The sequence below is a fragment of the Oncorhynchus mykiss genome, chromosome 25, assembly GCF_013265735.2.
Source record: "Oncorhynchus mykiss isolate Arlee chromosome 25, USDA_OmykA_1.1, whole genome shotgun sequence".
Lineage (NCBI taxonomy): Eukaryota > Metazoa > Chordata > Actinopteri > Salmoniformes > Salmonidae > Oncorhynchus > Oncorhynchus mykiss.
This window is the reverse complement of record NC_048589.1, coordinates 39,196,014-39,220,265: the sequence shown is the minus strand read 5'-3', so window position 1 is coordinate 39,220,265 and position 24,252 is coordinate 39,196,014. Positions and strand designations below refer to the sequence as shown.

General features: G+C 42.6%; 1 protein-coding gene across 1 annotated transcript in view; it reads left to right on the top strand.

Annotated features, from left to right (window-relative positions):
• The window catches only part of LOC110505895 (neurexin-3a-like), a 614,746-nt gene that overhangs the window by 27,918 nt on the left and 562,576 nt on the right, over positions 1 to 24,252 (top strand). The window contains exon 5 of the mRNA XM_036963045.1: positions 3,787 to 3,798. Within this exon, the coding sequence (XP_036818940.1) occupies positions 3,787 to 3,798 (12 nt within the window). The remainder of the gene's footprint in view (positions 1 to 3,786; positions 3,799 to 24,252) is intronic.

The following is a 24,252-nucleotide window of genomic DNA, read 5'->3' as shown; positions in this document are numbered from 1 at the left end:
ACATCATGTTACAGTGTTACATCATGTTACAATGTTACACCAGTGTTACATCATGTTACAGTATTACATCATGTTACAGTGTTACATCAATGTACAGCAGGGGTGTCAAAGTCAAATGGACGGAGGGCCAAATAAAAAAATCAGCTACAAGACGAGGGCCGGACTGTTCGAATGTTCATTGAAAAAATTTTAAATGACGCATATAGTCTAGTGAACCTAATTGAACCTACTGAAAACCTAACAAATATATTACAATATGATCAGATAAATAAAGCAATATTTTCTTATGGCTCTGTCAGTAATCTTTAATTTTCAACAGACACAAAAGACAAATTTCCTTTATATAAATATCCCCATAACATGAACATTAAATGAAAGAAACCGGTATTCAAGGCACCATCAGTAGACTATATTTTCTATTTTAGCAAAAGTGGGCTAAATTTACTTCAAAGAAAAAACAATAATAGCAATTTTCTATCATCCACTCAACTGAAATATTTTTAAAATATAATTGGATTGAAATACAAAAAAATAAAGTGCAAAAATCTATTAATCAAAAACAACACTTTGTTTAAGGAGAAGTAACATGCAGTGAAAACAAATATTAAATTTTAACTTTTAAACTTGAACTGAGTAAAAACTCTAAATATGTGATTGCACAGTAATGTTCACTTGTTTGAGGTTGAGGGTGATACTTGGTGGTGTCCCATCTTTTCCACAAGTTCATCAATGTTCGGGGTAAGGCTCTGAGCTGAAGAAATCCTCAGAATTGAGTGGAGGTGTTCAGCAGTAAGTCGACTTCTGTGTGATGTTTTGTTCAGGTTCATCAAAGAAAACAGTTGTTCACACAGGTATGTGCTGCCAAACATAGACAACGTTTGAGCAGCCTGGATGCGCAGCTGGGGCATTGTGCCGGGGAGGAAACGGGCGAACTCCGCAGCACCCACTGCCGCATATTTTGCCCTCAGTGCATCATTGCATTGGAGGTCAATCAACTCCATTTGGAGGTTTGGTGGTGAGCTTTCCACGTCAACAGCAAATGGGTTACCGAGCAGTTCCAACCTGCTTTTTTGTGCTTCAAAGTCAGCAAATCGGCGTCGAAAGTCAGCGGCAAGCATACCTATTTTATCAGCCAACTGTGTGCTCGGGAACGCACTGGTAGAGAGCTTCTCTTTCATGGTCTGGCAGCTGGGAAAGTGGCTCAAATTTTCTTTCCGCATCTGCGTCTCCCACAGAGTCAGTTTGGTTTTAAATGCCTTCACTGTACTGTACATATCAGAGATGACACGATCCCGACCCTGCAGCTGCAAGTTTATTGCATTCAGATGACTCGTAATGTCACACAGAAAAGCCATTTCACACAGAAACATTTCGTCTCGGAGTTGTGTTGTGTCTTTCCCTTTGCTGTCCAAGAACAGACAAATCTCCTCACGAAGCTCGAAACATCTTTGAAGCACCTTTCCCTGGCTTAGCCATCGCACCTCTGTGTGATAAGGCAAATCACCATGCTCCGTTTCTAACTCCGTCAGAAATGCCTTGAACTGGCGGTGATTCAAACCTTTGGCTCTGATAAAGTTAACTGTGCGCGTGATGATGCTCATTACATGCTCCATTTTCAAGGCTTTACCGCACAACGCTTCCTGGTGTATGATACAATGATAAGCTGTCAGCTCACCTGTCGCGTTTTCCTCTTGCATCTTTTCCCGTATCTTCGCCACCAGTCCGCTCCTGTGTCCACACATCGCAGGTGCTCCGTCGGTTGTCAAACCCACGAGTTTTTCCCAAGGCAGCTCCATCTCATTTACACATCTTGACACCTCTTCATACAAATCATGCCCCGTAGTTGTGCCATGCATAGGACGTAAAGCCAAAAACTCCTCTGTCACGCTTAGGTTGGAGTCCACTCCGCGGATGAAAATTGACAACTGGGCAATGTCAGAAATGTCGGTGCTCTCATCCACAGCCAAGGAATATGCAATAAAATCTTTTCCCTTTTTCACAAGCTGCTCTTTTAGATTGATGGACAACTGGTCTACTCTCTCGGCAATGGTGTTTCTGCTCAGACTCACATTTAAAAAGAGTTGCCTTTTTTCTGGGCAAACTTCGTCACAAACTTTAATCATGCAGTTTTTGATGAAATCCCCCTCCGTAAATGGCCGGGCTGATTTAGCGATCTCTTCTGCCAAAATAAAACTGGCCTTGACAGCAGCCTGGCCTTGTGATTTGGCTTTTTTGAACAGAGCCTGTCGAGATTTGAGGCCTCGTTTTAATTCCTCTGCCTTTTGTAGCCTTTGTTCCATGTCCATATTCTTGTTTTTGTCCGCGTGTTTCGTTTCATAATGTCGTCTCAGATTATACTCTTTCAGTACCGCCACACTTTCTCCACACAGAAGACACACAGGTTTTCCAGCTACCTTCGTGAACATATACTCCGACTCCCACCTTGTTTGAAACCCCCGGTTCTCAGTATCCACCTTCCGTTTTGCCATTTTTGATGGGTATCTGAAAGTTAATTTTACTGTGATGCTGACGACTGCTGTGCCAATAAATATTGAAATGAAGCAGCCTACTGCTCGGTGCGTCACCTTTGCATTGTGGGAAATGTAGTATTGGTGCGTGTAAAAGATCTGCGGGCTGCCGGCTTGCTGCGGGCCGGTTCTAATAATAAATCAAGATCATCCCAGGGGCCGTAAAAAACCTTCTTGCGGGCCGGATGTGGCCCGCGGGCCTTGACTCTGACATATGTGATGTACAGCATTACATCAATGTACAGCGTTACATCAATGTACAGCGTTACATCAATGTACAGCGTTACATCATGTTACAGTGTTACATAATGTTACAGTGTTACATCATTTTACAGTGTTACATCATGTTACAGTGTTACATCATGTTACAGTATTACATCATTTTACAGTGTTACATCATGTTACAGTGTTACATCATGTTACAGTGTTACATCATGTTACAGTATTACATCATGTTACAGTGTTACATTATGTTACAATGTTACATCATGTTACAATGTTACATCAGTGTTACATCATGTTACAGTGTTACATCAGTGTTACATCATGTTACAATGTTACATCAGTGTTACATCATGTTACAGTGTTACATCATGTTAGTGTTACATCATGTTACAGTGTTACATCAGTGTTACATCATGTTACAATGTTACATTAACAATATCAAAAGAGGAGTAATTTGCCATCTCAGATGCAAACTAACTGAAATAGTTGTTTTTTCGCATGCAGATTTTAACATAAACCTAGAGTACTGCATGATGTGTGTATGCATGATTGTGTGTGTGTGTGTGTGTATGTGTGTGTGTGTGTGTTAATGTGTAGTGTGTGAAGGACTGTGTGGTCTGTAGTGTGGTCTGATTATACTACTCTGCCAAGTTGCTACTGTGTGTTGATTTTGTTAATATAAATATATTAATGTGTGTTTTGTACTCATCGAGCATTCTTTCACATCAAACTATTCACTGTTGGTTTTCTCTCCTCCTCTTCATCCTCTTCCTTCTCCGACCACCACTGTGGATACACGACCTCTTCTCTCCTCCTCATCCTCCTCATCCTCCTCTTCCGCCACTGTGGATACACGACCTCTTCTCTCCTCCTCTTCCTCCTCTTCCGCCACTGTGGATACACAACCTCTTCTCTCCTCCTCTTCCTCCTCTTCCGCCACTGTGGATACACAACCTCTTCTCGCCTCCTCTTCCTCCTCATCCTCCTCTTCTGCCACGGTGGATATACAACCTCTTCTCTCCTCCTCCCCTAGCTAAAAGCAAAGGTACAGATCAGTCTTTCTTCGTCCTCTCTTTAAGAAATCTTGGGCTAGATTGAGTGAGTGTCATGTCAAATACTGCATGTGTTTCTCTGTGTGTTAAACATTGCTGTGTGTTTTCTAACAACGGTCTGGAGTCTAAAGTGAAACACTCCCATGGAGTAATTCAGTGAGTTGCTGTATTGTGTTTGCCTCTCTGTGTGTTTATCGGCCCCTGCCTAATGGAAGCTCAACAAGGGTGCTTGGATTAAGCAAGTTAATTAAATGAACGTTAATTTAAAGTTGTAAAACAGACAGAGGGCTGACTGAGTCTAAATGAGGGAGGGAGGCAGTGGAGCTGTAAATATGTTGAGTACTGGATTACTGGATTACTGGATTACGGATTGGGTTTTGGGAAGACAAGGCTCTCAGTTTGATGACTATAGGTTGGGAGATATTTGAATGATGTTCAGGAATGATCTTTTCCCATTTTACCAGTTTCTCCTCCATTGTCTGAAGTGGATTATGTAGATTAGGATGTGATAATCTGATTTTGGTCAGTCTGTTTTCATACCTGAAATACAATGTAGTGTCGGACCTTAACGACTGCAATGTATGACGTGGTGTTGCAATATGATTTAATCCATCTCTTGTGAGATATAGAGGACAGGGAGGGGTAGAGAGAGGGGTGAGGATGGAGAGGACAGGGAAGGGTAGAGAGAGGGGTGAGGATGGAGAGGACAGGGAGGGGTAGACAGAGGATTAGTTTAAGAGAGAAGTTAGGGATATAGAGTGAGATGGAGGGGAGAGAGATGAAGGGGAGAGAGACAGAGAGTGTGCGAGAGAGAGAGAGAAAGAAAGAGAAAGAGAAAGAGAGAGAGAAAGTGAAAGAGAGAGAGTGTGTTATTAATATATATCTAGAGAGAAAGAGAGAGAGAGAGAGAGAGAGAGAGAGAGTGATATTAATATATATCTAGAGAGAAAGAGAGAGAGTGATATTAATATATATCTAGAGAGAAAGAAAGAGAGAGAGAGAGAGAGAGAGATATTAATATATATATATATATATAGAGAGAGAGAGAGAGAGAGAAGGTCACAGTTAGTTGACCAGGGACACACACTTTAATAGATGTGTTCTATTTTTAGTTTGTCACTGGAGTATTGTGTTACACACACACACACACACACACACACACACACACACACACACACACACACACACACACACACACACACACACACACACACACATACATATGCTGATTTAGTCATGGCCTGGGATTGGGGCTGCCTTGGGGAGATCCCCACTGGGACACATCCTGGCTGTGTCTGGCTCTCTGAATGGCTGCCTGCCTGCGAGAAGACAGAATATACCTTCTAATAAAGCCTAACCTGCTTGAAATGTCTGTACGTCCTTTTATCATGAACAAAACAAGTTTTTGGCCATAATCAAGTCTTTAGCCTTGATTGCAAAAATGATTCATGTGCAGACAATCATTTGGAATTTGGGTTGGTAAATGTGCAGGCACGACCGAGTCCCACCAATTGGCCTCTTGGAAAACTGCTATGAGCACACACCAGAGAGATATGTTTATCCTGAAAAAGGTGTGTCGTTTTCAAACCACCCTGTACGTTCACACCATAGTGACTGCTTTACAGTGTGAGGCTGATGAACCAGAGGCACGTGAAGCGCTAGCTACCTCTGTTCTGCTCTGACCGACTTCACTGTAACACCCTCACAGCTCCCTGGACATTCAAAGGGATAAAATTAGCTTGAAAGCAAAGAAATGCCCAGCATTTCAATTAAAATGCATTATCAATGAAAACGCAGTGTCACTTTCATAGGGAAACCAGACTGTGGAGTCATAGAATGCTATTGGCCGACAATAATATGCAATACTCTTCTCTTCCCAATTAAGTAAAGAGAAATACTCCCTGTCCCTTACCCAAATGGAAACCCAGAGAGGTACACTAAGCCCCAGTGTTTTATCAACATCTTCCGCCTGTGCTGACTGAATCCCTCTCTCCTTCCCTCTTCCTCCTCTCTCTCTCCTTCCCTCCTCCTCCTCTCTCTCTCTCCTTCCCTCCTCCTCCTCCTCTCTCTCTCTCTCTCTCCTTCCCTCCTCCTCCTCTCTCTCTCCTTCCCTACTCATCTTCCCTACTCCTCCTCTCTCTCCTTCCCTCCTCCTCCCTCTCCTTCCCAGTTCCTCTTCCCTCTCTCCTTCCCTCCCCTTCCTCTCTCTCTCATTCCCTCCTCATCCCCTATCTCTCTCATTCCTTACTCATATTCCCTACTCCTCCTCTCTCTCCTTCCCTCCTCCTCCTCCCTCTCCTTCCCTCCTCCTCTTCCCTCTCTCCTTCCCTCCCCCTCCTCTCTCTCTCATTCCCTCCTCCTCCTCTCTCTCTCTTTCCCTCCTCCTCTTCCCTCTCTCCTTCCCTCCTCCTCCTCCTATCTCTCTCCTTCCCTACTCATCTTCCCTACTCCTCTCTCTCTTTCCCTCCTCCTCTTCCCTCTCTCCTTCCCTCCTCCTCCTCCTATCTCTCTCCTTCCCTACTCATCTTCCCTACTCCCCTCTCTCCTTCCCTCCTCCTCCTCTCTCTCTCCTTCCATTCTCATCTTCCCTCCTCCTCCTCTCTCTCTCCTTCCCTCCTCCTCCTCCTCTCTCTCTCCTTCCCTACTCATCTTCCCTACTCCTCTCTCTCCTTCCCTCCTCCTCCTCCCTCTCCTTCCCTACTCCTCTTCCCTCTCTCCTTCCCTCCTCCTCCTCTATCTCCTTCCATACTCATCTTCCCTCCTCCTCCTATCTCTCTCCTTCCCTACTCATCTGCCCTACTCCTCCTATCTCTCTCCTTCCCTACTCATCTTTCCTCCTCCTCCTTCCCTACTCCTCCTCTCCCTCTCCCTCTCCTTCCATCTCTCCTTCCCTTTTCCTCCTCCTCCTCCTCCTCTTTACCTCTCTCCTTCACCTCAATTCCCCTGTCTGTCTTACTTCCTGCTTCCTGTGTTTAATCTCTCCACGAGAAGGCAGACATTATTACCCATCAGCCCCCCTGTCAGCTCCTGTTAAGCAGACAGGATCTCCATTCCGGCTCTATTTGCATCCAACACAGGATACAGGAAGACAAAGATGGAATCACAGAAGGAGAGAGAGAGACAGTGCAGCACCCAGCCTCACCTTGCTAGAATCTGAAGTCCAAATGTCTACTGTTTGCTGATGATCTGGTGCTTCTGGCACCAACCAAGGAGGGCCTACAGCAGCACCTAGATCATCTGCAAAGATTCTGCCAGACCTGGGCCCAGACAGTAAATCTCAGGAAGACAAAAATAATGGCGTTCCAAAAAAGGTCCAGATGCAAGGACAACAAATACAAATTCCATCTAGACACTGTTGCCCTACAGCACACAAAGCACTATACATACCTCGGCCTGAACATCGGCGCCACAGGTAAGGGCATCTGGCTAAAAATACTTGAATCAGTTATAGAACCCAATGCCCTTTATGGTTGTGAGGTCTGGGGTCCTCTCACCAACCAAGAATTCAAAAAATGGGACAAAGTCCAAATTGAGACTCTGCACGCAGAATTCTGCTAAAATATCCTCCATGTACAACGTAGAACACCAAATAATGCATGCAGAGCAGAATTAGGCTGCTTCCCGCTAATGAACAAAATCCAGAAAAGAGCTGTTAAATTCCACAACCACCTAAAAGGACGAAATTCCCTAACATTCCATAACAAAGCCATCACCTACAGAGAGATGAACCTGGAGATGAGTCCCCTAAGCAAGCTGGTCCTGGGGCTCTGTTCACAAACACAAACACACCCAACAGAGCCCCAGGACAGCAACACAATTAGACCAAAATCATGAGAACTCAAAAAGAACTCATTACTTGACACATGGGGAAAAAAAAAAAAAAAAGGTCAAACAGAGCAAACTAGAATGCTATTTGGCCCTAAACAGAGAGTACACAGCGGCAGAATACCTGACCACTGTGACTGACCCAAACGTAAGGAAAGCTTTGACTATGTACAGACTCAGTGAGCATAGCCTTGCTATTGAGATAGGCTGCCGTAGGCAGACATGGCTCTCAAGGGAAGACAGGCTATGTGCTCACTGCCCACAAAATGAGGTGGAAACTGAGCTGCACTTCCTAACCTCCTGCCAAATGTATGACCATATAAGAAACAGATTTTTAACTCAGATTACACAGACCCGCAAAGAATTTCGAAAACAAACCCAGTTGTGATAAACTCCCATATCTACTGGGTGGAATTCCACAGTGTGCCATCACAGCAGCAAGATTTGTGACCTGTTGCCTCAAGAAAAGGGCAACCAGTGAAGAACAAACACCATTGTAAATACAACCCATATTTATTTATTTTCCATTTTTTACTTTAACTATTCGTTACAACGCTGCATAGACATAATATGACATTTGAAATTTCTTTCGTCTTTTGGAACTTCTTTGAATGTAATGTTTACTGTACATTTTTATTGTTTATTTTACTTTTGTTTATTATCTACCTCACTTGCTTTCGCAATGTAAACACATGTTTCCCACGCCAATAAAGCCCTTGAATTGAAATTGAATTGAAATTGAATTGAGAGAGCAAGAGACACAGACAGACAGACAGACGGACGGACAGACGGACGGACGGACGGACGGACGGACGGACGGACGGACGGACGGACAGACAGACAGAGACTCATCTGGAGTCATTCTATCACAATGCTCTCAATGTAATTCGCTCAAAAAATCTATCTCTCCCCTCTCCTCTTCCCCTCTCTCTCCTCTTCCCCCTCTCTTCTCTTCCCCCCTGTTTCCTCTTCCCCTCTCTTCTCTTCCCCCCTCTCTCCTCTTCCCCCTCTCTTCTCTTCCCCCCCTGTCTCCTCTTGCCCCTCTCTCCTCTTCCCCCCTTCTCTCCCTCTCCTCTGACAGTTTCCCAGCACCAGCAGGCCGTGGTGTGATTCATGTTGTGTTATAATTCTCTATAAGCTTTGTCAGGATAGATTTCAATATGTCTTAACTGCTCTGACAGTGCTGAGGTCAGGGAAAGATTACATTCATCTGGTTTCATATAGAGGGCACAGTTCTACCCTCCTCTCACGGGCACCCTATAACTATGTCATACGTACCATTACAGACTCTGGTTCTGGACCTGTGTGTCTGTTGGTAAGATCATGGCGTTATCATAGAGAGGGTTGTGGGTTCAATTCCCACTGAGGCCAAAAAATGCGAACCTGTATGCACTCGCTTTTTGTTGCAAGTCGGAAATGGTTTCAGTCGTTTTTGCACCATTAATTTTCCCCAAATTAATTTTTGAAACACCTCAAATAAGGTCTGTATTTGGCGTAGGTTTACCCTGGCATGGTGTTTTCATAACCATGTAAATCTCTTTCGGATTCGAAAATGCCAACTAGCATCAAAGTAGATGTTATACAAGCTAATGCACGTCATCTCTAGCTGACAGGCATTGTGTCTGACAGGCATTTAATGCTGACAGGCATTTAATGCTGACAGGCATTTAAAACTTGCACAAGACAGTTCACAGAATTATCAATTTTAAAGAAATGTAGCCAATTTATTAATTACTACATTTGGCGACCATCAGATAGTTCATCCAGAGATTCTTGACTTTGCCTCGATTCGGCAGTCTCATCAAGACCACCATGGCATTTGTAGTTCCACGTTAGCAGCTAATTACCATAGCATTTTTGGGGAGTAAATACAGGGGAATATATTGATAAAAGTCACCTTGTCCTAGAGAGATTTACACAGTTATCAAAACATCACGACAGGGAAAGCCTACACGGAACACAGTCCTTATTGTAAGTGTTTCTAAACAAAGAATGGTGGAAAAACTATTGGAACCATTTCCCTGTTCGAACACTAGATTTTATGGGTATTATGACACATACTGTGGTGTTCAATGAGTTGGGCCTTCCATCATTCACTTTGAACTGGACTGTGTGTTTACAGGCAGTAGGGCCTGTCATCATTCACTATGAACTGAACTGTGTGTTTACAGGAAGTAGGGCCTGTCATCATTCACTATGAACTGAACTGTGTGTTTACAGGCAGTAGGGCCTGTCATCATTCACTTTGAACTGGACTGCGTGTTTACAGGCAGTAGGGCCTGTCATCATTCACTTTGAACTGGACTGTGTGTTTACAGGCAGTTGGGCCTGTTATCGTTTAGTATGAACTGGACTGTGTGTTTACAGGCAGTTGGGCCTGTCATCGTTCACTTTGAGCTAAAAATCGAATGAGCAAACATTAGATAAACCATTACAAACTTTATTTTATTTGTTTATTTAACTAGGCAAGTCAGTTATAAACAAATTCTTATTTACATTGACGGCCTAGTTGGCCATCAAAATTGCATTGAAACAACGGGGAATTGTAGCCTGCTCCTCCTTGTGCAGCTTGTCTGTGAATACACGCTTGTCCCAATCCCCGTTTTGACAACTGAATTGGAACTTGCCTGCCCATTTGATCGATGCCAAATACATTAGCTAGAAAACAATTCAAATTTCTTGCTAGCTAACCAAAATGACACTTGCACCTCTTGCTGTAGCCACCGTAAATCAATATTAAGGGGAAAAGTCAGTCACTCACCCACTCCTCCAATGACATCACATCCACCGAGCAGCTAGTTAGCTAGCTAATGTTTGGCTCCGTGTTTTTAGCTTGCCCCCCAAAAAATTGCTAGCTACGTAAATAGATACACTAGCCTAAGGGTGTCAAACTCAATCAAGCCACAGGCCATATTGAAAAGAATACAACACATTTGTGGGCTTGACAGAGACTATTTGTTTTTACAAAGAAAATTGCATCAGCGACCTAAACAGGCAATTGTTTTATTATAAAACATATGGCACTTTATAATGTCCACTTATGGTGCTGTACATAAGATGCTGTACATAGCATTTTGACATACTCAAACAAAATAAGACATACTTAATATTTGTCCAGCCTCTGCTGCTAATCAAAATGTATTTAATAACTCAACATATCGTAAATGTAGCTATATTTGTTGTGACTTTGAACTTAAAACATGTTTCTCATATTTTTCCCACTGCATGGATCACTGGTGCAGTTGAATACAGCATTGCTGTATGGACGCATTCAACATGTATTATAGTTGTGTAGCATTCAACATGTATTATAGTTGTGTAGCATTCAACATGTATTATAGTTGTGTAGCATTCAACATGTAGTATAGTTGTGTAGCATTCAACATGTAGTATAGTTGTGTAGCATTCAACATGTATTATAGTTGTATACCATTCAACATGTATTATAGTTGTATAGCATTCAACATGTATTATAGTTGTGTAGCATTCAACATGTATTATAGTTGTATAGCATTCAACATGTATTATAGTTGTGTAGCATTCAACATGTATTATAGTTGTGTAGCATTCAACATGTATTATAGTTGTGTAGCATTCAACATGTATTATAGTTGTGTAGCATTCAACATGTATTATAGTTGTTTAGCATTCAACATGTATTATAGTTGTGTAGCATTCAACATGTATTATAGTTGTGTAGCATTCAACATGTATTATAGTTGTATAGCATTCAACATGTATTATAGTTGTGTAGCATTCAACATGTATTATAGTTGTATAGCATTCAACATGTAGTATAGTTGTGTAGCATTCAACATGTATTATAGTTGTATAGCATTCAACATGCATTATAGTTGTATAGCATTCAACATGTATTATAGTTGTGTAGCATTCAACATGTATTATAGTTGTGTAGCATTCAACATGTATTATAGTTGTGTAGCATTCAACATGTATTATAGTTGTGTAGCATTCAACATGTATTATAGTTGTGTAGCATTCAACATGTATTATAGTTGTGTAGCATTCAACATGTATTATAGTTGTGTAGCATTCAACATGTATTATAGTTGTGTAGCATTCAACATGTATTATAGTTGTGTAGCATTCAACATGTATTATAGTTGTGTAGCATTCAACATGTATTATAGTTGTGTAGCATTCAACATGTATTATAGTTGTATAGCATTCAACATGTATTATAGTTGTGTAGCATTCAACATGTATTATAGTTGTATAGCATTCAACATGTATTATAGTTGTATAGCATTCAACATGTATTATAGTTGTGTAGCATTCAACATGTATTATAGTTGTGTAGCATTCAACATGTATTATAGTTGTGTAGCATTCAACATGTATTATAGTTGTATAGCATTCAACATGTATTATAGTTGTGTAGCATTCAACATGTATTATAGTTGTGTAGCATTCAACATGTATTATAGTTGTGTAGCATTCAACATGTATTATAGTTGTGTAGCATTCAACATGTATTATAGTTGTGTAGCATTCAACATGTATTATAGTTGTGTAGCATTCAACATGTATTATAGTTGTGTAGCATTCAACATGTATTATAGTTGTGTAGCATTCAACATGTATTATAGTTGTGTAGCATTCAACATGTATTATAGTTGTGTAGCATTCAACATGTATTATAGTTGTGTAGCATTCAACATGTATTATAGTTGTGTAGCATTCAACATGTATTATAGTTGTGTAGCATTCAACATGTATTATAGTTGTGTAGCATTCAACATGTATTATAGTTGTGTAGCATTCAACATGTATTATAGTTGTGTAGCATTCAACATGTATTATAGTTGTGTAGCATTCAACATGTATTATAGTTGTGTAGCATTCAACATGTATTATAGTTGTGTAGCATTCAACATGTATTATAGTTGTGTAGCATTCAACATGTATTAGTTGTGTAGCATTCAACATGTATTATAGTTGTGTAGCATTCAACATGTATTATAGTTGTGTAGCATTCAACATGTATTATAGTTGTGTAGCATTCAACATGTATTATAGTTGTGTAGCATTCAACATGTATTATAGTTGTGTAGCATTCAACATGTATTATAGTTGTATAGCATTCAACATGTATTATAGTTGTGTAGCATTCAACATGTAGTATAGTTGTGTAGCATTCAACATGTATTATAGTTGTGTAGCATTCAACATGTATTATAGTTGTGTAGCATTCAACATGTATTATAGTTGTGTAGCATTCAACATGTATTATAGTTGTGTAGCATTCAACATGTATTATAGTTGTATAGCATTCAACATGTATTATAGTTTTGTAGCATTCAACATGTATTATAGTTGTGTAGCATTCAACATGTAGTATAGTTGTGTAGCATTCAACATGTATTATAGTTGTGTAGCATTCAACATGTATTATAGTTGTGTAGCATTCAACATGTATTATAGTTGTGTAGCATTCAACATGTATTATAGTTGTGTAGCATTCAACATGTATTATAGTTGTGTAGCATTCAACATGTATTATAGTTGTGTAGCATTCAACATGTATTATAGTTGTGTACCATTCAACATGTATTATAGTTGTGTAGCATTCAACATGTATTATAGTTGTGTAGCATTCAACATATATTATAGTTGTATAGCATTCAACATGTATTATAGTTGTATAGCATTCAACATGCATTATAGTTGTATAGCATTCAACATGTATTATAGTTGTGTAGCATTCAACATGTATTATAGTTGTGTAGCATTCAACATGTATTATAGTTGTATAGCATTCAACATGTATTATAGTGTGTAGCATTCAACATGTATTATAGTTGTGTAGCATTCAACATGTATTATAGTTGTGTAGCATTCAACATGTATTATAGTTGTATAGCATTCAACATGTATTATAGTTGTATAGCATTCAACATGTATTATAGTTGTGTAGCATTCAACATGTATTATAGTTGTGTAGCATTCAACATGTATTATAGTTGTATAGCATTCAACATGTATTATAGTTGTATAGCATTCAACATGTATTATAGTTGTGTAGCATTCAACATGTATTATAGTTGTGTAGCATTCAACATGTATTATAGTTGTATAGCATTCAACATGTATTATAGTTGTATAGCATTCAACATGTATTATAGTTGTGTAGCATTCAACATGTATTATAGTTGTGTAGCATTCAACATGTATTATAGTTGTATAGCATTCAACATGTATTATAGTTGTATAGCATTCAACATGTATTATAGTTGTATAGCATTCAACATGTATTATAGTTGTATAGCATTCAACATGTATTATAGTTGTGTAGCATTCAACATGTATTATAGTTGTGTAGCATTCAACATGTATTATAGTTGTGTAGCATTCAACATGTAGTATAGTTGTGTAGCCTACTGCTCAAATGTTGCTGTAACAGGCCTACACGTTTCTTCTTTGCCTGATATTTTGTTGCAGTTTTTTGGGTTATTCATTGTCAAGTTTTCAAGCCAGACTGCAACATTTTAGTAGCCTAGTTGGGACTGTGGCATGTGTCTGTACACTTTCCCTAAGCTGCGCTTTGTAAACGGGACACACGAAAGCAATTGAAGTTGAATTCACAGAGGCGAGTGCAACAGGCTGTAATTTCATAAAGTAGATGACTTAACTGTTGACTTGCTTGAATTTCCTATTTTTGGCCCACGGGCCTTTTGTTTGATACTTGGTGCCATAGCAAATTATCCACGTTAAGACTGACTTGTGATTATTGCCCTTTGTTTGTTTGTTTTGTGTTAACATTAGTAGGGTCCTCCATTTTTGTTAAAAATATTGAGTCATTGAAACGGAAACTGCATCCTGACTGTGTGGAGGCAGCAACCAATGTACCAGACCAGCTGTGATTTACAACCTGATAGCAATATTTTTTGGGACCCTTCAAGAAAATATATTGGTGAACTATATGAACCATGCACTGAACTGTATCCATCTATTCCGACAACAATGTCTTAGTGTCATGGAACGCTGAGTCAAATAGAATATATTTTAAAACCTGATAAAGTTGGTTTTGAAGCGATAGTTGATATTTTTAACTGATATTATGATTGTCTTGTTTGTTTCATATCTGCAAAGTATTTAAAACGCTGTCAGTTCCTCTTGAAGGTGCTGTAAAGTGGTAAATATACAGTATGCATGAATGATTAAGTTGCTTTGGATAAATACCATATATTATTATTATTATATTACTTAAAGGCAATATGTCTGCATTGTGTAACCGGTGGTAACTCAATGATATCAGTGAATGTTCTGTTATCATAGCAGAGTGAAACTGGTAGTAGTGTGATTGTGGACAGTTGTTGTTTCTATGGTTGACTGACTGATGCTGTAATACAGCCATGAAAGAGAGAGAGAGAGATTACATTACTTTGGCCTCCGTGTCTATGGCCCCTTAGGATGACAATGGCCCCCTCCCATCCACGGGGCAAGAGTGGTCACTGAATGGTTTGATGAGCAGGACAATGATGAAAACCATATTCCATGGCTGTCTCAGTCACCAGATCTCAACCCAATTGAACACTTATGGGAGAATCAGAAGCCACTCCTGAGACAGTGTTTTCCACCATCATCAGCAAAACACCAAATGATGGAATTTCTCATGGAAGAATGGTGTCGCATCCCTCCGATAGAGTTCCAGACACTTGTAGAATCTATGCCAGGGTTCATTGAAGACGGTCTGGCTCGTTGTGGCACAATGCCCTATGAAGATACTTTATGTTGGTGTTTCCTTTTGTCAGGGGTAGAGAGGGGACGTAGAGACAGACTGGGTAGAGAGGGGATGTAGAGACAGACTGGGTAGAGAGGGGACGTAGAGACAGACTGGGTAGAGAGGGGACGTAGAGACAGGCTGGATAGAGAGGGGACATAGAGACAGGCCGGGTAGAGAGGGGACACAGAGACAGGCTGGATAGAGAGGGGACATAGATGCAGGCTGGGTAGAGAGGGGACATAGAGACAGGCTGGGTAGAGAGGGGACACAGAGACAGACTGGGTAGAGAGGGGACATAGAGACAGACTGGGTAGAGAGGGGACATAGAGACAGAATGGGTAGAGAGGGGACATAGAGACAGGCAGGGAGGAGAGGGGACATAGAGACAGACTGGGTAGAGAGGGGACATAGAGACAGGCTGGATAGAGAGGGGACATAGAGACAGGCCGGGTAGAGAGGGGACACAGAGACAGGCTGGATAGAGAGGGGACATAGAGACAGGCTGGGTAGAGAGGGGACACAGAGACAGACTGGGTAGAGAGGGGACATAGAGACAGACTGGGTAGAGAGGGGACATAGAGACAGGCAGGGAGGAGAGGGGACATAGAGACCGGCTGGGTAGAGAGGGGACAGAGAGACAGGCTGGGTAGAGAGGGGACATATAGACAGGCTGGGTAGAGAGGGGACAGAGAGACAGGCTGGGTAGAGAGGGAACATAGAGACAGGTTGGGTAGAGAGGGGACACAGAGACAGACATGTACGCACCTCTGTGTCTGTGGTGTGTGTGTGTGTGTGTGTGTTTGCTCTTTGTGTGGTGAGGAGAGGAGAGGAGATTGATTGATGTTCTCAGGGGACAGAGATGAACTCACTCACTGGGTAATGAATTGCAGAGACATTATGCAAATTGTATGCTAATTATCTAATCATGTTTGATTGCATTAAGGAGGTCTCTCTTCTTGCTAACCTTGAGGAGACATTAATAATCAAATGCTGATCAGTACTGGGTCTGGGACTCTCTCTTCTTGCTAACCTTGAGGAGACATTAATAATCAAATGCTGATCAGTACTGGGTCTGGGACTCTCTCTTCTTGCTAACCTTGAGGAGACATTAATAATCAAATGCTGATCAGTACTGGGTCTGGGACTCTCTCTTCTTGCTAACCTTGAGGAGACATTAATAATAAAATGCTGATCAGTACTGGGTCTGGGACTCTCTCTTCTCTCACACACTCTCACGCACGCACGCACACGCACACGGACACACACACACACACACACACACACACACACACACACACACACACACACACACACACACACACACACACACTGATTACAGCTCAGCTCAGCATTCAACACCATAGTCCCCTCCAAGCTCATTACTAAGCTAAGGACCCTGGGACTAAACACCTCCCTCTGCAACAGGATCCTGGACATCTTGACGGGCCGCCACCAGGTGTTGAGAGTAGGCAACAACACCTCCCCCACGCTGACCTTCAACACAGGGCCCACCTCCACATCGACGGGCCCGAGAGCTTCAATTTCCCCGGTGTCCACATCACTAAGGAATTAACGTGGTCTACACACACCAACACAGTTGTGAAGAGGGCATGACGGCGAATCTTCCCCTTGCCTGGCTACCCAGACTCCTGGTGATGATAAACGCCACACCCAGGGACGTTAGCTTCTTCTCCATAATAAGTCTGGATCTGAGTACATCCCCGACCCTACGCAAACACAATTGGGGCCATCCAATTGGTCCAGAAGCTGATGGTTTGGGTCAGAGCCAGAAGCGACCATTTGAAAATGTGTCGTTGGCTTTGATGCTCTGATTAGATGGAGACAATCCGATTGCTGACAACTGTACAACGCTCCTCGCGACCCTTATCATCACAAATTACGTCAGTGATGTCAATTTCAGACTCAAGTACGTAGCGAACGACAGAGCAGCTGAATTTAGCGTGATTTGTCAGGCTACTCTTCCCCCCCACAGGAGTCTGAAAAGATTTGGGCCCTCAGAGGGTGGTGAGTACGACACAGTACATCATTTTACCCCCGAGCTATGAGACTTCGAAACAAGACTTTTAAACAGCGAATCAAAAGTTTACCTGCTGCTGTAACTGTCTATTTGATATTTCTCTATTTGGTATTTGTCTATTTGTCTATTTGTCTATTTGATATTTGTCTATTTGTCTATTTGTCTATTTGGTATTTGTCTATTCATACCTCTCTCCCTCTCTCTCCCTCAAGGACCCTTAAGTAAGTGTTTCAATGATAGTCTACACCTGTTGTTTACGAAGCTTGTGATAAAAATACATATATATATAAATATATACAGTGGGGAGAACAAGTATTTGATACACTGCCGAAACCTGTAAAATCGGCAGTGTATCAAATACTTGTTCTCCCCACTGTATATATTTATATATATATTTACATATTGTGTGTGACACAGGTCAGCCTCTAGCCTTTTTTGGGGGGTCCTAATCAAGATTTCATAGAAGAAATGTTGCCGTTTTAAAGATAATGTCCTGAAATTTTTACAAATTGTTTCATGACTTCATTACGCCATGTTAATGATATCTGAGTGAGAGGGACTAACAACACCAATGGGCCCCTGGGCACATGCCCTGTGTGCCCAGTCGGCTAATAATGGCTGACTAAACGATCTTACCTATTAATCACTATATTTTTTATCTGAGATGTTATAACTGCTCCCAAATGGTGTGAAAAATAGAGAGAGCACTGAAGGAGGAAGCCGCGGCATCTGGATGCTGTTCTCGTCGTATTTATCCTGGAGGGATAGACGGGCATCGCTGAGCAGAGCGGGTTTCTGCATGCGCCCGTTGGGTAGATCCAGAGTATCCTTCGATACTGAGCTGCAACGTCTCTCGGGGGTGTTTGAGATGCTGCAGACTGTGGAGAACCTCTTCCACGGCCATCCCCAGTTGAGCCAGCTGGTCATGGTGTTGACGTAGAAGGTACCCTTGTTCGTCGACCGGCTGAGAGTGTAGTGTAGTGTAACTGTCTCCCAAGGGGTGCGTACTGGCGGCAGAGAAGTCAGGCGCAGGAGAGCAAAAACTGTGTTTCCAACGGAGCAGTTTAATAACAAAAACCAGAATCAGAACAAACAATCAACGGGTACAAAACCCGTCGCACACCAAATTAACGTGCACAAAGCACTTACAATAAACAACTCCGGACAAGGACATGGGGGGGAACAGAGGGTTAAATACACAACATGTAATGATGGATTTGAACCCAGGTGAGTGGGAAGACAAGACAAAACAAATGGAAAATGAAAAGTGGATCGATGATGGCTAGAAGACCGGCGACGCCGACCGCCGAACGCCGCCCGATCAAGGAGAGGAACCAACTTCGGTGGAAGTGGTGACATGCAGGAAGCAGGAAGCAGGAAGCATGTGAAGGTGAAACGTTCAATAAACAACAAAGCCAGTAACAAAACAATTCCATAAGGAGCCGGTAAACAACACCCCGGTAAACAACACCCCGGTAAACAAGACCCCGGTAAACAACACTCTGGTAAACAACACCCCGGTAAACAACCCCCCCGGTAAACAACACCCCGGTAAACAACACGCCGGTAAACAACACTCTGGTAAACAACACCCCGGTAAACAACACCCCGGTAAACAACACCCCGGTAAACAACACCCCGGTAAACAACACCTCGGTAAACAACACTCTGGTAAACAACACTCTGGTAAACAACATGCCGGTAAACAACACCCCGGTAAACAACACCTTGGTAAACAACACTCTGGTAAACAACACCCCGGTAAACAACACTCTGGTAAACAACACTCTGGTAAACAACACTCTGGTAAACAACACCCCGGTAAACAACACCCCGGTAAAAAACACCCCGGTAAACAACACTCCGGTAAACAACACTCCAATAAACAACACCTTGGTAAACAACACCCCGGTAATCAACACTCCGGTAAACAACACTCCGCTAAACAACACTCCGGTAAACAACACCCCGGTAAACAACACCCCGGTAAACAACACTCTGGTAAACAACACACCGCTAAACAACACTCCGGTAAACAACACTCCGGTAAACAACACTCCGCTAAACAACACTCCGGTAAACAACACTCCGGTAAACAACATGCCGGTAAACAACACTCCGGTAAACAACACCCCGGTAAACAACACTCTGGTAAACAACACCCCGGTAAACAACACTCTGGTAAACAACACCCCGGTAAACAACACCCCGGTAAACAACACTCTGGTAAACAACACCCCGTTATACAACACCTTGGTAAACAACACGCCGGTAAACACGAACAATACCAACTGGTGAGAAAACATAAGGGAGCGAAACATAAAGGGGAGGAAATTATGAAGGTAATCCAGGTCCAGGTGTGAATCCATAATGATTAACAGGTGTGCGTAGTGATGAATCCCAGGACTGGTGGATAGTATTCCCTGAGACGTCGTACGCCGGAGGGGAGGATGCAGGAGAAGATGTGACAGATTGCACTACCAACGTTTCTTCATGACACCTGGTGTATTCTGCTATTGTAACTCTCAACAGTAAATTGAGGACCCGACTGAGTTCCTATTTGGGGTTTTGTACTTTTATATAGTTGGTCGGGGGCCCACTAACCTCCACGGGACCTACGCAAGGCACATAGTCTGTGTATAGGCAGAGGCAGCACTGCACACACGCTCACACACTCTCTGTGTGACAGAGAAGGACAGACAGGGACAGAGTTACAAATGGGGATAGAGAGTGACAGATAGGGACCGATAGGGACAGAGAGTGACAGATGGGGACAGATGGGGACAGAGAGTGACAGATGACGACAGAGAGTGAGAGATGGGGACAGTTAGGGACTGATAGGACAGAGAGTGACAGATGGGGACAGAGAGTGACAGAGAGGGACAGAGAGGGACAGAGAGTGACAGATGGGGACAGAGAGTGACAGATGGGGACAGTTAGGGACAGATAGCTACAATTATGACAGATGGGGACAGATCGTGACAGATGTAGACAGAGAGTGACAGATAGGGACTGAGTTACAAATGGGGATAGAGAGAGACAGACGGGGACAGATAGGGACAGGGAAGGTGTGTATTTGTGTACGTAGTGTGTGTGCCTGGGTGTGTATGCGTGTGTGTGTGCGGGCGCATATGTGTGTGTGTGTGTGTGTGTCAGGGGGCCTCTCAGAGTAAAACAGATGTTTGTGTATTACAGCGTCGTATTAGTCCAGGATTGCTCTATGTTTAAGCTGGACTTCCAGACCAGAGCCAGGGGAGATTGGGAAGGGAAAAGGTCAATCATCTCACATTAACTCTCCTTCAATATTATCTGGCCTTATTTCTCAGGGACATGGGATTATTACCTTGAGTCAGGGAGCCCCAGCTTGTCACTTTAACACAGAGTTTTTTTTCCCCATTACATTTTGGAGAGCGAGTCCTTTCCCACCTTCCTCCACATTTATCACTTTTCTAAATCTTTGATTCTTCAAATACAGAGTGTTTGTCAGCTGTTCATTGGACCCTGTCTGGCACAGTGTGTGTGTGTGTGTGTGTGTGTGTGTTCGTGTGTGTGTTGCTGCTCCACTGGTGTGTGTGACAGGAAGGTGACAAGCGACTTGTGTGTGAGACACTGATAATGAAATGGTTATCTCGGAGTTTGAACGGTAGGTAATTCCATTTACTCCCGTAATCCTCCAGTAGATGTGTCTCTGTCAGCCAACCAGCAGGCAGACACATCCGCTGTGACGGTGGAGGCCTCAGCCTAGTGTGTATGCCATCCTGCACCTCTTGCCCCCCCCTCCCCCCTCTCTCTCTCTCTCTTTCTCTCTCTGTCTCTCTCTCTCTCGCTCCTTCACACTCTCTCTCTCTCTCTCTCTCTCTCTCGCTCATAACCTAAAGCACAGAATATAAAATGTAACTTGAAGTCAGTCTGAGTTGAGTTAATCCATACTGATTAAATCAGGAAGTCCCCTCACTGCTCAGATCACACTCATAATTCACTTCTCCTGTGTCATCACATCAAGTGCTGTTCTCCTGTTGTCCTGTTGTCCTGTTGTTCTGTTGTCCTGTTGTCCTGTTGTCCTGTTGTCCTGTTGTGCTGTTGTCCTGTTGTTCTGTTGTCCTGTTGTTCTGTTGTTCTGTTGTCCTGTTGTCCTGTTGTCCTGTTGTCCTGTTGTTCTGTTGTTCTGTTTTCCTGTTGTCCTGTTGTTCTGTTGTTCTGTTGTGCTGTTGTCCTGTTGTCCTGTTGTCCTGTTGTCCTGTTGTCCTGTTGTCCTGTTGTTCTGTTGTTCTGTTGTCTTGTTGTCCTGTGTTCTGTTGTTCTGTTGTCCTGTTGTTCTGTTGTCCTGTTGTCTTGTTGTCCTGTGTTCTGTTGTCCTGTTGTTCTGTTGTTCTGTTGTCCTGTTGTTCTGTTGTCCTGTTGTCTTGTTGTTCTGTTGTCCTGTTGTCATGTTGTCATGTTGTTCTGTTGTCTTGTTGTGCTGTTGTCCTGTTGTGCTGGTGTCCTGTTGTCCTGTTGTCCTGTTGTTCTGTTGTTCTGTTGTCCTGTTGTACTGTTGTTCTGTTGTTCTGTTGTTCTGTTGTTCTGTTGTCCTGTTGTCCTGTTGTCCTGTTGTCCTGTTGTTCTGTTGTGCTGTTGTTCTGTTGTCCGGTTGTCCTGTTGTTCTGTTGTCCTGTTGTCCTGTTGTGCTGTTGTCCTGTTGTCTTGTTGTTCTGTTGTCCTATTGTCTTGTTGTTCTGTTGTCCTGTTGTCTTGTTGTTCTGTTGTCCTGTTGTGCTGTTGTTCTGTTGTCCTGTTGCCCTGTTGTCCTGTTGTCTTGTTGTTCTGTTGTTCTGTTGTCCTGTTGTCTTGTTGTTCTGTTGTTCTGTTGTGCTGTTGTCCTGTTGTCCTGTTGTTATGTTGTCCTGTTGTTCTGTTGTTCTGTTGTCTTGTTGTCCTGTGTTCTGTTGTTCTGTTGTCCTGTTGTTCTGTTGTCCTGTTGTTCTGTTGTCTTGTTGTCCTGTGTTCTGTTGTCCTGTTGTTCTGTTGTTCTGTTGTCCTGTTGTTCTGTTGTCCTGTTGTCTTGTTGTTCTGTTGTCCTGTTGTCATGTTGTCATGTTTTTCTGTTGTCTTGTTGTCCTGTTGTGCTGTTGTCCTGTTGTGCTGGTGTCCTGTTGTCCTGTTGTCCTGTTGTTCTGTTGTTCTGTTGTTTTGTTGTCCTGTTGTCTTGTTGTTCTGTCGTCCTGTTGTCATGTTGTCATGTTGTTCTGTTGTCTTGTTGTCCTGTTGTGCTGTTTTCCTGTTGTGCTGGTGTCCTGTTGTCCTGTTGTCCTGTTGCCCTGTTGTCCTGTTGTGCTGTTGTGCTGTTGTTCTGTTGTCCTGTTGCCCTGTTGTCTTGTTGTTCTGTTGTTCTGTTGTCCTGTTGTCTTGTTGTTCTGTTGTCCTGTTGTCTTGTTGTTCTGTTGTCCTATTGTCTTGTTGTCCTGTGTTCTGTTGTTCTGTTGTCCTGTTGTTCTGTTGTCCTGTTGTTCTGTTGTCTTGTTGTCCTGTGTTCTGTTGTCCTGTTGTTCTGTTGTTCTGTTGTCCTGTTGTTCTGTTGTCCTGTTGTCTTGTTGTTCTGTTGTCCTGTTGTCATGTTGTCATGTTGTTCTGTTGTCTTGTTGTCCTGTTGTGCTGTTGTCCTGTTGTGCTGGTGTCCTGTTGTCCTCTTGTCCTGTTGTTCTGTTGTTCTGTTGTTCTGTTGTCCTGTTGTCCTGTTGTGCTGTTGTCCTGTTGTCCTGTTGTCCTGTTGTCCTGTTGTACTGTTGTTCTGTTGTCCTGTTGCCCTGTTGTCCTGTTGTCTTGTTGTTCTGTTGTCCTGTTGTGCTGTTGTTCTGTTGTCCTGTTGCCCTGTTGTCTTGTTGTTCTGTTGTTCTGTTGTCCTGTTGTCTTGTTGTTCTGTTGTCCTGTTGTCTTGTTGTTCTGTTGTCCTATTGTCTTGTTGTTCTGTTGTTCTGTTGTCCTGTTGCCCTGTTGTCCTGTTGTTCTGTTGTCCTGTTGTGCTGTTGTTCTGTTGTCCTGTTGCCCTGTTGTCCTGTTGTGTTGTTGTTCTGTTGTCCTGTTGTCCTGTTGTCCTGTTGTGCTGTTGTCTTGTTGTGCTGTTGCCCTGTTGTTCTGTTGTTCTGTTGTCCTGTTGTCCTGTTGTCCTGTTGTCCTGTTGTCTTGTTGTTCTGTTGTCCTTTTGTCCTGTTGTGCTGTTGTCTTGTTGTTCTGTTGCCCTGTTGTCCTGTTGTCCTGTTGTCCTGTTGTCTTGTTGTCCTGTTGTGCTGTTGTTCTGTTGTTCTGTTGTCCTGTTGTCCTGTTGTCCTGTTGTCTTGTTGTCCTGTTGTGCTGTTGTTCTGTTGTCCTGTTGTCCTGTTGTTCTGTTGTCATGTTGTGCTGTTGTCCTGTTGTGCTGTTGTTCTGTTGTTCTGTTGTCTCTTTGTCTTGTTGTCCTGTTGTCTTGTTGTTCTGTTGTCCTGTTGTCCTGTTGTTCTGTTGTCATGTTGTGCTGTTGTTCTGTTGTCCTGTTGTTCTGTTGTTCTGTTGTCTTGTTGTTCTGTTGTCTTGTTGTTCTGTTGTCCTGTTGTTCTGTTGTCATGTTGTGCTGTTGTTCTGTTGTCCTGTTGTTCTGTTGTTCTGGTGTCTTGTTGTTCTGTTGTTCTGTTGTCCTGTTGCCCTGTTGTCCTGTTGTTCTGTTGTTCTGTTGTCCTGTTGTGCTGTTGGTCTGTTGTCCTGTTGCCCTGTTGTCCTGTTGTCTTGTTGTTCTGTTGTCCTGTTGTTCTGTTGTCCTGTTGTCCTGTTGTGCTGTTGTCTTGTTGTTCTGTTGCCCTGTTGTTCTGTTGTTCTGTTGTTCTGTTG